The following is a 14762-nucleotide window of genomic DNA, read 5'->3' as shown; positions in this document are numbered from 1 at the left end:
TGGGATGTTTTAGGACGCAATAACAGGTTTCTCATCGGAGGCGATGCCCTTATTTCAAACACGGAAATGATGATTAGTTAGTATTATATAACCAGCCAGTTAATTCGCACACATGATTATCATGGTGCTGGAAGAGGGCTGATGAGGTCTCGTAATCGCATATTGCACAAGTGAGTTTTTTAAACAGCTTCACTAATGCTAGCTGGGACACTGTGCAATAGCACAACGCAGAGGTCGCACAACCATGGTGCGCATATGTCTCACAGCTGCCACGTGATGTGAACACTGAAGGTTTCACTTCACGTTGTGTCCTTCAGTGCACCGAAAGCTTAATTTAGCAACGTGATCGGGATATGCATTGCACCACCTTGAAGATAAAAGGACGAGTTGACGACGATGAAGCGGCGGTCTTCCTCGACCTAACGGCAAGGACCTAACAGACACATAAAAGCCTGTTTTGGTAAGCACATTATGTTTATTGTCTTGGATTACAAGTCCCCTTCGCGCACGTCTGGTTTTCACGTATTAATTTTGTGTAGTTTTGTACTGCTAGTTCATCCGTACAATTCAAAGTGATTTTAATACGTCCTTCATTTGGCGTCCACACCGGGGACATTTTAACGACGTATTTCTCCAATGCTTCATACTCGATTGGCCCTGTGTTAACAGAAAAAGGAAAGAAAAAAATAACGATGGGGTTGATGGGTAAAGACCACAACGCAGAATTCGAGCTCACCTATTATATATAGATTGCCACTTACCTACGTCGCTTACGGTCACGGAGTTGGTAAACTTGAATCCATCGCCGCCTCTTGCAACGAAATCTGCGGCAACAATCTTGTAAGTCTTATTCACATCCAGTGGCTGGTACGTTGGCACGCTGCAGTTTGCGCAAAGAACGCTGATAGAGACGACGCGCTGATAGTTATCCTTCGTCAGATCATACTCCACCCGGAAGCCTGCACACATGAGAAAACGGTGAAGAAATCTGCTCTTAAGAGCAACTATATATTTCGGATCATAGTATGACACCAGCTCAGCACAGATAAAGCTGTGTTGTAGCCAGAAACAACGCGCGCTAACGACGAGAGGAACGCAGAACAGTGCTCGACTGGAAACAGGTATATTATTCTGGCTTCTGACAGTTTTGGTGAATAATATTATGGCACCCCAAAAATACTTGTTATTGAAACCCATGAATGTCCGTGAATTATGGAAAGTGCGTAAGCGGCCGAGCCCGGGAATAGCTTCCACAGTTTATCTCACGAGAACAATGTCCTTGCTTTATAAGCATGCTGTCATCATTCCATCAGACCCCTGTCGACGGCATTGCGTCAAAAGGCTAGATGCTTCAGTTAGAATGAAAATGTTTATTTTTTCTACTGAAAACTACGTCCCATGAGTTACTGAAACAAGGAGGCTGTTCAATTGGGAGAATTTCTTATAACTACCTCGGAAGTGTAGAACCCCCTTTTGTGTACAGTGCTCGCGCCGCGATGTGATGGTACGAATGATGGTGAGAGAGTGACTTCTGGGGACTTTTCAAACACTTGACAAAGCTTTAGACGGTGGTTTAGGATTAGATTTGAAAGGGAATCGTGATTGGAAATTATGCTCGATTTTTACAAGCATTTCTTTAAAACACTTGCTTTCTATCACTTGCTATTCAGGCTCCCTGATAGACAGTTAACTCTTTGTAATTGTCAACGACAACGTCTCGCCTCCTGTTATGTGGTCCTGTGTCATCCACCAAACTTCAGTTTTTTCTCACGAGCAGTTAACGGAAGAAAACCGTTTGTCCTAATTTTCTCAATTAGGTTTTCAGTTTGCTAATCTTTATTTCCTTCAGGAAACGCCACAGCGATCGTTTGTTGTTCTAATACGCGGCTGACTTAACTGAGACGCCTTTCCGTAATAACAACTGGCAGGCAAGAAAATTTTCACATAGTTCCCTCCGCCCCATTAAGAAAAAAGAACTTCATTTCAGTTACGATAAACACCGCAGCAGGGTGTCCTAGATTAATTTTTGTCATCTGAGATTCGTCAACAACACATAACTCCCAGAGCACACGTTTTCGCATTGAGCCCACGTTCGCGGGCAGCCATATCTGCTGAACCACACCCCAAAGGTGTACGATCTACATGGAGTGGAAATGGATACAATTTTTCTTTCTCTGCAGAGCTCACCTGATACCTGAAGAAAACGTCCTTTTTGTTTATCTTCCTCCGTCGTGTAGTTTGTGACGGCGTGCTCGAACATTTTTTTCACGTCAGTTCCGGTAAGCGTCATTGTTAATAGCGAATTTCCGTATGGAAGAGTAGTCACCACGTCACCCCAAGTCACGTTGTCTATATGTGGAACCATAGAAGACGCGAAAAAAGTTAGGTTACTAAAGTACGATACTGACGTAAGTTTGTACTCGCATGTAATGCTCCCAAAGGGTTGCCAGAATATGCATGGGGACGAAAAGAGGTGAATCTAGCACAACAAGTCTGCACACGTGCAAAGCGTTTAGAAAGCTTCGAATTTTTCTAGCTTCCGCTATTTATTTGAGAAAATTTAGTTCTATACACTAAGGTGCCGTAGAGCTCTTTGCTTGATAATAATGACAATGCTGCTCGAAGTAACAGCTTCCATTCTATTATTTAAGTCATAATAGTCACATGATTCGACTCATTAATCAATCGTGGTACTGACTTGTGCATCGTATCATGTTTCGATAAACACACTCGTGGAAGTGACTTGGTGCTGTTTCTGCCTCTTTTCCGACTGTCAACACTTTTATTTATTTATTTATTTATTTATTTGTTTATTTATTTATTTGTTTAGTACCTTCAGTGGCCCGAAGGCGATACAGAAGGGAGTGGTGAAAACAACAACAACGTACTTGTCATAAGCAGTTAGTGCATGCAATAATCTTCAACAGCATGGTTTAAATACGGAGACGGTGAGAATGATGATTACAAGGGTGGGCAAGTGATTCCATTATTTGGCTGCCTTTGGAATGAATGAATCAGGATATAAATTAGTTGGACAAAAAGGGACGCAAACTTTATGGCGGTGGTTAGTACGACCTGACAGATAACTTGACTAAGATGTTCACTTTTAAGGTGAAAAACATTTCGCGGAACATTGACAAGCAGGGATTTCCCCGTTTATCAATGTTCGGGACGGTAAAGCTGCAAAGTAAGTTTCGTCGTTTATACTCTGAAAAGTGGGAGTAATTTAACAAAACGAAATGCACACTGCGGTTCGCACCGATTCTATATAGTTCATCCATAAGAAATTCTTGGCTAGGATCCCACAAAGCGCATGCACATTCGAGCATAGATTTTACAAAGTGTTTTATATAATGTAAATTTAAGAGACGACGGGGACCTTGCAATGTTGCGGCGTAAATAAACTGACTTGTTGTTAACCTTATTAATAACGTACGAAGTTAACATGATTTTGTCAAGATAGGTTAGTATTTATGTGATATCCTAGATCTTTATAAGAGGTTACTTCGTTTAACTATCAACGTTATAAAGAGGAGGGCTACACATGGTCGATTTTCGGAAAATTCTAGTTACATTGTAGGCTTATCATTCAAACGCCTTTGCCATGCGTTGCACCATTTAGTAATAGCGTCAAGGTCAGACTGAAGTGCTCTAATATCAGCGTCAGAATTTCTTATTCGATAATCTACGCAATCGCCAACATATAGTCTAATAGATGATTGAACTGCACTAGTGAAGTCGTTAATGTAAATTATAAATAAAAGAAGCCCGAGGATGGAACCCTGCAGCATACCCGAAGTAACTGTACATGTAGGAAAATCAAAATCGGTAGCTTTAATAAATGGCGGTCCATTAAACAAAGCTTTTAATTCAAGCAATAATATTGGGATCTCTGTTCGATTTGCTTAATTTTAAATATGGTAGTGGGAGAAAGAAAAGATCAAATGCTTTCTGAAAGTCTAGGAGTATGCTATTGATGAAACAACCGTTTTTAAGAGCAGCGAAGAGTTAACTAGTCAAACAAATAAGTTACGCTTCATATGACAATGATTTAGCCGTAAAAAAATGCATAAGATTATAGAGAAAGTTAGCTAAAATTGAGTAGATGATAATGTTACGGCGTGACCAAGAGTGGCGCCAGTCAGAAAAAGACGATCTGACGTGTCTAGGTGGAATCGGCCTCGACAGCCATCTTGTTTATGCATCGTTGTCTCTCTTGTACATATTGTAAATACATCGCTATATGTGACTTCTGCAACATAACAAATTGGGGGAGTTGTGGGGCTGTTTAGCGCTATAGGTCTGTAATTAAGATAACAGTGAACGTCGCTAGATTTGACCAAAGATACCGTCTTGCCCAGCTTCTAGACGCATGTTAACTGGCCAGAAGCGATGGACTGTTATAAGCATAAAATCTCAAAAATCAGGTTGAAGTTTCTTGCTGTTCGCAGCTTTTACTTTCCTGGAATAAGCAACTTTTCGCTACCATAAACGGTAAATTTAACAACGTGAGTGACATTAGAAATCAACTCTTCTTTTGCCTTTTTTTTTGTTGGGGCAATTCTTATGTAGTCCCATGCGGAAACAGATATCTTTAACGTATCCCAAAAGACATTGAGCTCCTCAAGAAAAGAAAAGCCAAATCTAATGCATTTACCGTTTATGAACTGTGGTTGAGGCTGGTGAAGCTGTTGTGTTTGGTCGCTAAGTACTTTCTAAATACACTGGAACTCCCTACGGTGTCCTATAGAACACTCAGTTATTAGTTCTACTCACAGAAGCTCGGGAGCGCCGTTCTGATGCTGCCAGCGTTGACGACGGCACCGTTCAAGTCCGACCAGAAAGGACTCGTCGTGTTGCTCATGTTAAGGTAATACTCATAGTATGCATCCGCAACCAGGTTGCCGAGGTTGCACTCTTGCATTCTACATATGTCGTGGTTATGCTCCATGAGGACTTTAGTACTACCTATCACGACGCTCATCTGTTTTGTGAGGTTTCCCTTGAAGGGTTCTAACACCTCTTTTATGCACGCATCTGAAAAAAAAATCCAGTAATTCATTTTCTGGAAACACTCAATACGGCATTTACAGGTAGAACAGTAAAAAGGCATTAGGGCCCATCGACTACAATGTGCGCACATCTGCAAGATATGGTGTAAACCGCGTTCACATCCACTCATCATTGCCACTATCTATCTATCTATCTATCTATCTATCTATCTATCTATCTATCTATCTATCTATCTATCTATCTATCTATCTATCTATCTATCTATCTATCTATCTATCTATCTATCTGTCTGTCTGTCTGTCTGTCTGTCTGTCTGTCTGTCTGTCTGTCTGTCTGTCTGTCTATCTATCTATCTATCTATCTATCTATCTATCTATCTATCTATCTATCTATCTATCTATCTATCTATCTATCTATCTATCTATCTATCTATCTATCTATCTATTGATCTATCTATCTATCTATCTATCTATCTAGCTATCTATCTATCTAGGAAATAATGTATGTTTATTTATGTATTTATATATTTATGTATACCAGGGGTAGCCGAGTAAAGAAGCATACATACATTAAATACGAATGATGTGAATAAAACTATAAAACCGGAAAGTGAACGAGAGAGAGAGAGAGTGAGAGAGAGACAAAGGAAAGACATGGAGGTTAACCAGAGGTTATCTCCGGTTGGCCACCCTGTACCTGGGGAGGGGCAAGGGAATGCGATGGGTGAGAGAGAGAAAAAGAATAAAATAACCATACACGCAGACGCACATACACTCGACGTAGAACTGTTTCTGTGGGCACTGTCCCGTATCTTTTAAGTAACGCAGCAGCGCCTTCACAGCGGATCGCGTTGCTGTTCCAATTTCCAAGGATGTTGTTTACTGTTAGTGGGCGCTTGTCGAGTTGTTCTATCTAGGGTGGCTGAGAGGGCTGCTGTTTGCGGGTTGAAACGAGGGCGCTAGTAAAGAAGGTGTGCGATTGTTTCGTTGCACTCGCAGAAGTCACAAAGTGGGCTGTTGGCCATTCCGATAATAAAAGAGTACGCATTTGAAAATGCTACTCCAAGCCATAGGCGGACTAGAAGGGTGCAGTTACGCCGTCGAAGGCCGGACGGAATACAGAGCTGTATATTAGTGTCCAGGGTATGAAGGCATGCACTTGTGTATGAGATTATTGCAAAATACATATGAAAGGCAAGGAAAGCACTTGGATAAGAAACACCCTACTTATACATTTACCACTATGCCAGAGCACTTAGAAATTCAGACAACGACAAATGTGCATGAAGCAATAAATTCCGATTATTAATTGCACGTGGAACAAAACTATTTAAAGGTGTCAGTATGTGTGTGAAAAGGTACGATGTTCGGAGCTTGGTGACTTCGAGTAAAAGACTGTTCGGCGAAAGTTTGTGGATTGTTATTGAAGAAATAGCATAATGAATTGATAAAGCCATGTAACAACCTAATTTCATTCTTTCGCCGCGCTGTAAGTGGTTGTAGGTAAAATTCGTGAATTGCTGGTGAGGGTGAGGAATCGTGGTCGTGTCGACGATAGCTTAAGTGGATGGGCTTTCTTTATATGGCCTCGATGACATTGCTTGTAGGGATTTTGGACGCAAGAAGCACATTCAGAAATGGCAGTGTAATGATTTTTACATTAGTAGCGTGGTTTCTTTTGGCGTTTTCGTTGACGCGGATAACCACCCCGGCGCTCGTGCTTGGGTTTTGGACACCAAAACACCGGCGTGCACTTAGAGAAAAGCAACTGCGACAATATTTTAGGCCCTACAAGAAACTCCGACGTCTTGTTGCACTGGACTATGAGGTCGTGCCTGATGATGTTAGGCGATCACAGCGGTACCGTACACAACCTGAAGTCATCATGTGCCGTGCCTGAAGCCGCTGTACGCGCGCTAACTTGCTTGGAAACTTAAATCCTCTATTGATTGGTTAGTTTCTTTTCTTCACGTGTACTTTTCTCTCTATCATGTTGCGTTTGCAGCGTCGGAATGATGCCTTTCAAGAGGGGGAATAGACAAACATATATTGTTTGACTTTTTTTCGGGGAATGTCTTTCACGGACTAGCCACTGCTGCAATGTTTTCACTCGGCCCAAGACGCACCCACATGTGTCGGCATGGTGGAGAGATTCCGAACTTTGTCTAAATAAGGTTGCGTGCGCCGTCACAAGAGCAGGCGAGATTGAAAAAAAAAAAACGTTTAAATTAACATTTCGGGAAGCCGGCCTTTCATGAAGGCAGGGCCCCTCAAGCTTCGACTTATTCTTTTGTTGTTTCTGTAAGTGCGCCTGCACTTCTTACGGCTTATGAATCACCGGCTCCAACAAAGAAATACCTATATATTTATATAATAATAATATTTGGGGTTTTACGTGCCAAAACCACTTTCTGATTATGAGGCACGCCGTAGTGGAGGATACCGGAAATTTTGACCACCTGGGGTTCTTTAACGTGCACCTAAATCTAAGCACACGGGTGTTTTTGCATTTCGCCCCCATCGAAATGCGGCCGCCGTGGCCGGGATTCGATCCCGCGACCTCGTGCTCAGCAGCCCAACACCATAGCCACTGAGTGTATATATATATATATATATATATATATATATATATATATATATATATATATATATATATATATATATATATATATATATATATATATATAGTAAGACGCTAACACACAATGACACCAAGAGCAACATAGTGTAAATTACTTGTACTTACTAATTCAATTAAATACATGATAAATGGATGGAAATGAAAGTGGGTGAAGAAAGAACTTGCCACAGGTGGGGAACGATCCCGCGTCTTCGCATTATGCGTGCGATGCTCTACCAATTAAGCTACCGCGGCGCCGTTTTCCTATCCGCATTCTTGCGTATTTGGATTTTACTATTAGAACTAACGCTGGGAGTGTTAGCCAGCGCCACCACTCACAAACCAGGGCGACGGATGGGGAACACCCTTTCTGCCGCATGCGTCACGAGTACGGCACGCCTGCGGTGCAGGCGTCGGTAGGCCGACTTCAATAAGGTGCATAATACAGAGGATCGGCGAAAATGGAGTCCACTATAATGCAGCAGAAATTTCTTTTAGACTCGCAGTGAAAATGCATTCCAGATTGAATCTTTCTACCAAGAAATTGGTCAACGTCCTCCTTGAGAAAGCCCCAAGAAGCTCTTGGCACATATGTGGCATCTGATGATACTACTACATTAGGAAGGTATTGAGCTAATCCGAGCTGTAACATTTTAGCACAAGAACGGACGGACCCTTCCTAGCTGCTGCGGAAAAGTGCCTATACAGGCGTCTTAGCGCTCGAAAAGTCACGCGATGTGTGGTGCGCGCCACGTAGTGTCGATCCGTGCATATTTTGCAGTGCAGTTGCATATTATTGCACCAGGTGGCACGTCCTGTAGCAGTTGTGTCGTATGACGCTACTTGCCACGCGGTGGGAAAGGCGCGTCGTGTATTATCGACGCGTGCAAACTTTTGATTTTAGTGGCGTTGTAATACACCATGCGTAACTACATGTACCAGTTGCATCGTATCGCACCACGTGTCAAAGAATGTGACATGTGCGCCGCGTAGTCTCGATATCTGTGTTTACTCTTCGCCACACGCTATGGCACCTCCTCTCAAGGTACGAACCGCTGCTGAAGAAGCGAATCGTAGCGCTGCGCGTGCGGCTGTTATAGACAATGTTGGCCTCAGCAGACCGCTGTGCAGAGAGCAGCACAAGCCGCAGCTCGTCGTTGACGCTGGACGCACATTTCAGTCCGTTCTCGTGAAAACTACGCAAAGACACTTCGTCGCGAAGGCTATTTAGTGCTTGCTGCCGAATATTCGACCGGGCAGCTTCGCCGCCAAGACTCTCAAGTGCGTGCAGCCGAATATGCCGCCCGCAGCTTCGCCGCGAGGACCGCGAAGTGCGTGCTGCCGAAAATTAGGCACGACAGCGTCTTTGCAAGTGAAAACACTAATTTCCGTTTACCCAGTACTTGTAGTTACCGTCTTCAAGCAGTCCACGACGGTTTCCTATGGAGCCTCAAGTGCGTGCAGCAGAATACGTCGCCCGGCAGCTTCGCCGCGAAGACCGCGAAGTGCGTGCTGCCGAAAATTAGGCACGACAGCTTCTTTGCAAATTAAAACAGTAATTTCCGTGTACCCAGTACTTGTAGTTACCGTCTTCAAGCAGTCCACGATGGTTTCCCATGGAGGCGCTCCTCCAACTTACGCTGTGTATGTGCTGCGTGCGCCACGCAGGCCTGTGAGTTTTTATTTTTGTTTAACTGTAATCTGTTAGATGAAAGCGAGAATCGTGGAGCCAATGGTCTGCCTCTGTAAGAACCGTGCGAAAATCGTTTTAACAATGCGTTAGTGCAGTCGGCGTATAGCACTAAGCGTTCACTTCCAGGTACATTTATATCATTAATACATAAAAGAAGTAATGTACGTCCTAGAATAGAGTCCTGCCGTGAGGCATACTTAATATAGCCTATTTCTGAATCTTTCGAATTAATAACAGTGAATTGCATTCTCTACTGAGATAACCTTTTATAAGTGCCCATGAGTTTACGTAAAAGTACATTAAGTTGTACACCGTCGAAAGCCTTCTTCAAGAATAAAAATATGTCCAGTGTGCACAATATCTTTTCTATGTTTTTAATAGATATGCCGTTATGCTAAAGAGGGTGAACCCTGACGATTTATTTTTGATAAAACCAAATTGTTCTCCTTTAATAACGCTTTGTTTACTGTTTAGAAGCTAGTTGGTCTCTCTTGTTATTTGCTCAGCAACATTTGCAAACACTAAAGGAAGAGAAATCACCAATAATTGCCAATATCATCTACCGAGCCTTATTTATATACAGGGTGCCCCAACTATCAGGGACCAAGATTTAAAAATAGGCAAATGCCACGTAGCTGGACAGAACCAAAGTAATGTTGTTGGCAGTCACTTGGAGATACAGCTTCCTGTTGCTCAATACGTGCTACGTAAAACTTTTTTTCCGAGCGTGAAAGAATCCCGCCAATACACGCAAAGTGTCTCGAGCGGCCAGTCGCGCGGCAATTTTGCGTCCATCTGAGGGCTTCTTTAACGCAACACCCCCATCCTGGCCGGCGCCGCCGTGGCTGCGTTGCATGGTTTGTGCGTATGGCGCTTGCTGTGCTTGCTTTCCTATGCGACAAAAAAGCAGGAGTTGGGATGAAGAGGTCGCGTGCTGGGATGGGATAGTGTAAACATAACAATCGTCCATAGCCTGAAGAAAGTAGTTGGCGCTCGCGTCTCAACAGAGTGCTGGCCACGTATACAGAAGGAGCACGGAAACAAGCGCCAGCAAAATGACTCCAAAGCTTGCACTCAGCGTCGAGGACATCCAAGCCCGAAAGAAGCGTCGTGCGCGACAGGAGCGTCTTTGCGACGAAGCGAAACGTGGTGCAGACCGCGAATGTATGTATACAATGTATACATACAATTATATTAACTGAATTACGTACAGCACCATAATTCAGTTAAGGTTTAACACTTCTGCCACGATGCGATGTGCCTTGTAAGCCAATGATGCCGCTCAACCCTCTCATACATTATGAACAATGACGCACAACAACGCCTCAAGCAAACACTTCTCCCTCTGTGTTCTGTGAACTGCGCAGACAAACAGCAGTGATGCACGCAAGGTAACCTATCACATCAATCCACCGCTCTCGTATTGGACTAAATGCTGAAGAAATTACACACTAGCCACCAACATCACCCCTAATTATCGTCAATCAAAGCAAACAGCATAAAAAGCTTCGCTTACATCTATTCTCACAGTACTTGGGATCAGACGATTCTTTTCCATCCATTTCAACTGTTCTAATTTTATGGCTGCCATTATCATTTCATATACCACGTTACCGTAACGTGATATATATTCTGTTATATGACGTTACCGTAACTCGCCTGTACGAGCTCGTCTTATCCTTATCCCGTTTGCCTTTGTAGATGAAGTTCACCTTGCTTTCACGCCATCCAACCGGAAGTTCTTTCGCTCTAATCACTTTCTCTATGGCATTAGTCAGCAATGCCTCGTTCTTTGAACCAAGACTTTTGATTAACGGTATTGGGATTTTGTCAGGTTCTGCGGCCGTGTTTTTAGGGACACTTTCTTCCGTTTTCTTCCAGCAAAAAGTTTTCTGTGCTAAGTTTTGATCTCTCAGGCTTCTTTGTTGCCGCTGCATCTGTCTGAGTCTGACCTACGCTTTCTTTCATGCCAAAGCTTTCCCTAATAATGTCACTGATGTATCGCAACGCATCGTCTCCTTCGAAGATGTTACAATTTTCATCCCTTATAGCGGTTTGCGAACTTTTTAATTAGAGCTCCGTGTGCTCTTACATGGTTCCAAAATCATTTTTGACGTGCCTTCGTTTCTTTTGCGAATGTTATGCACACAAGGTTCACGTGTGCACTTAATTATCTGCAGCTGCTACATCCAACTATAACTACTACATATCGTGACGCCCGGTGAAAGACAACTCAAGTACAACGCAAATTTTGCACGTATCGACGCTACGCTACGCGCATCTCACATCGCGTGACAAGTGGCTCAATACAATGCAACGGCTACGTGGCGTGCCACCTGGTGCAATAATGTGCAACTGCAATGCAATGTGTGCACGTCTCACATCACGTGATTCCTCCCACGCTAGGACGCCTGCATAGGACATGTTTTCGCAGCAGCTAGCAAGCGCTGCTGTGGCGCATTAGTAGAGTTGCTGGATTACGCACAGAGGAACCGAATTGGATCCTGGCGGGAACTTCTTTTTTCTCATTGTTCGCGATAGCTGCGACCAATGCCGACGGTGGCGGATAACATCGCGAATCTAATCGGCTATTGGAATGAGTCCATAACAGCTCACGCTGTAAAAATTCCAGTAGAACTCATCTTACGATGACTGTCGATGGTAATACGAATAGCACTCGAGCAGTCTAGTGACGGACCATATTCCTCAAGTCACGCGTATATGACACGTGTAGTTGTAATTCTGAGACTTTCGTTGCTTCGGCCATATGCCACATACTACGATATCGCCCCTCTTTGCTATAGCACTCACTTGCTCAGGTCGCCCGTGAGCACGGGCGACCTGAGCATGATGCCTATTAAAAATAAAAGGGAGTTATATGCGTTGAAAAGAGGGAACAGCCAGCGCACACAAATTCTCCTAAATGAATCCCAGAAAACCATTTCAACATGTTTGTTTACACTATTTAGTCGGAAAAGTCAGTGCTGTCAATAGCACCACGTTTTCCGTGTTGAGAATTCGACCCTGACCTGTAAGGTTTACGTTGTTAGAGTCCGGTTGGCTGCCCTACGCAGGGGAAAGGGAAATATAAGAACGGGAATGCTTGGTACAAAGCCATTCTATTTCATTTAGCCCGTGTAAGAATTTGTTGTGCATTTTTCCCGCCGATTCGCTTAAATTGTAACTTTGTATCGGTGACGCATTTAGCTCCGCTCAGTATGGTGCGGCTCGCATTGCAAGATACCTCCATGGCCTCACCTTCCGTTACATTACGGTCCAGCAGAATAGGGTTGCCTCCCCAGTTTACTACATGGCCGGTGCTGTTGAATGTGACATGCAGTCTGCCGAGGAACTTTCCGAAGCAGTAGTCTTGCACAACAAGCGCTTGGCTGCCGTCGCTTCTGTTCACAACGTATGGGTACACATCTGCCGGCTTATTTTCCTTTGGATGGTCACTTCCTGTATTTTAAAAAAGAAAGACAGCAGACTTGTGAGACCTTGCAGATTCACATTCTATCTTCAGCAAAGCTCTTTCTTTTGAGCTGTTGTATTAAGAATTTCAGTTGCCTTAGTTAGAACGCGCTCTCCAAGCATTGACCGCAGATACTTGTAACGCTTTCGAAGACTTGCCTAGGGAATTTTTTACAAAGGAATCTTTTACAATTCTTCGGTACACGTTTATTGTGGTGTGCACATCAACCACATTTCGCTTAAATTTAATCTATAGTTTAAGCTTTTACCGTATAACATAAATAACATACACTTCCTATTTCAAAGAAATATAACCAATATGCATTGTTTAGATCACCGAAGAGACCGCACAAACCAACTGCAGGCCTCGTATAACGCATAGATAGTACGCTTGCCAATGTACGAGCATTAATTCAGTGATTATATGTTAAACTATATAATTCACCTCCACGCTTCAAACTTTCGGTGCCCGTCATGCGTAAGAGTGCCTTCCTATTCTTTAAGTACAAAATTTATTCCACTTTTGATTTCTCAGCACAGCGGAGAAACTTTATAAGCTTTTCAATAAGGCCTCGAAACAGGCAGACAGTAGCGGTTCAGATGTATTTTTGTTTTTCCCCTAATTGACCCACACATTTCAAAATTTGCCTATACATGGCCTCTAATATGCCTTTCAACAAAAAATATAAATAGAGTAATAATGTACTTCTTTCGGAACACTGCGATGAAAAAACTCCTATAGCATTTTTGAGCGTTTCTAGGTGTAGTCGCGCTCACAACTCTATAAAATAAATAGCGCAGCTGCACAACACAGGAAAAAGACATTGCATGTTGTAACAAGTTCCCTCAATTGTCTCACCTGTGTAGAGAAACGTGTTTGTGTGTCCACCAACCAGTATGTCTATATCTGAAACATTCTTGACTATGTCGATTTCGCGCTTAAAGCCACTGTGTGTGATAGCAATAATTATAGTCACATTTTTTTCACGAAGCTTAGCCGTTTCATTTTGAAAGCTCTCTATTTCTTCGTAAAATTCCACGTTTGGTCCTGCGAACAAACAGGAAAAATGGTGCCATGAGTGATGTATGTTCCTGATAAAAAAAGGGACGCGTCCAATAAAGTTGAATGGTTAGAACTTTGTGATGACAATTACATTGTTCGACGATATAATTGATTTACTGTATAATTAGAGCCTGAAAAAAAGAATTCTAAGCTCAGTTATTGCGACAATATAATCAATCACTTTTCTCGTGAATTTTTATTTTGCTTTCAGAACCGCTCATTTACACGCTCAATATACTAGAATGAGCCAGTCCGGTATACTGCTAAATTTTTTACTTTTCTTGAAAGCATGATGTGCGCAGTGAAATAAAGCTTTGCAGATGTGTGTAAATCGCAGAAGCTAATAGGTCAAAGACAGTGAAGCTGTAAAGGGTTGTTCGCACATCCTTCGGAAGTCGTATACGAGTGTCCGGGTTGCCAGCGCCCGAAATCTACCCAAGACTGCCAACGCTTTACCGTATCCGGTGCCATTCCTTAGCCATACATCCCTCTTTTGAAACACTTCACAATGTACGAGTTTCTTATACATCTATAGCATCGGCTACAGCCGACTCATGCTCCTGTACACTGCACCGGCTCTACCGACGCGGGCGTCCTGTTGTGCCCCCCCCCCCCCCCCCCACCCCAAATTTGAAGTTCGCGCACCCGAGAATTTCAGGTTGCCCAACCCCAAATGTCAATTGGCCCGCCCCCAAATTCGAACTTGGCGTATACGCCCAACTTACAGTTAACCCACGGCCAAACTTAAGTTGACCCATGCCTACCATAAGCTTCCCCATGTATTTTCTATGGAGCTCCATGTATCCCTACGGGCTATCTCTCTGACAAAATTTTTTTTTGGTTCAAATTGATTCCAATCCCTTATAAAGCTACCAATCATCTACATTTGCGCTATTGTAACAA

At 43.1% G+C, this 14762-nt stretch overlaps 1 protein-coding gene across 1 annotated transcript in view; it reads right to left on the bottom strand.

The window, feature by feature from the left end:
• Positions 1 to 455: 455 nt before the first annotated feature.
• Positions 456 to 14762, bottom strand: part of LOC142572064 (5'-nucleotidase-like) — a 52267-nt gene continuing 37960 nt past the window's right edge. The window contains exons 5-10 of the mRNA XM_075680884.1: positions 13656 to 13844; positions 12584 to 12784; positions 4777 to 5037; positions 2188 to 2349; positions 762 to 959; positions 456 to 657 (exon numbers count right to left, since the gene is read on the bottom strand). Of these exons, the coding sequence (XP_075536999.1) occupies positions 476 to 657; positions 762 to 959; positions 2188 to 2349; positions 4777 to 5037; positions 12584 to 12784; positions 13656 to 13844 (1193 nt within the window). The 3' untranslated portion in view covers positions 456 to 475. The remainder of the gene's footprint in view (positions 658 to 761; positions 960 to 2187; positions 2350 to 4776; positions 5038 to 12583; positions 12785 to 13655; positions 13845 to 14762) is intronic.

The sequence above is a fragment of the Dermacentor variabilis genome, chromosome 2, assembly GCF_050947875.1.
Source record: "Dermacentor variabilis isolate Ectoservices chromosome 2, ASM5094787v1, whole genome shotgun sequence".
In the NCBI taxonomy this organism is placed as follows: domain Eukaryota; kingdom Metazoa; phylum Arthropoda; class Arachnida; order Ixodida; family Ixodidae; genus Dermacentor; species Dermacentor variabilis.
This window is presented reverse-complemented; position numbering and strand designations above follow the sequence as displayed.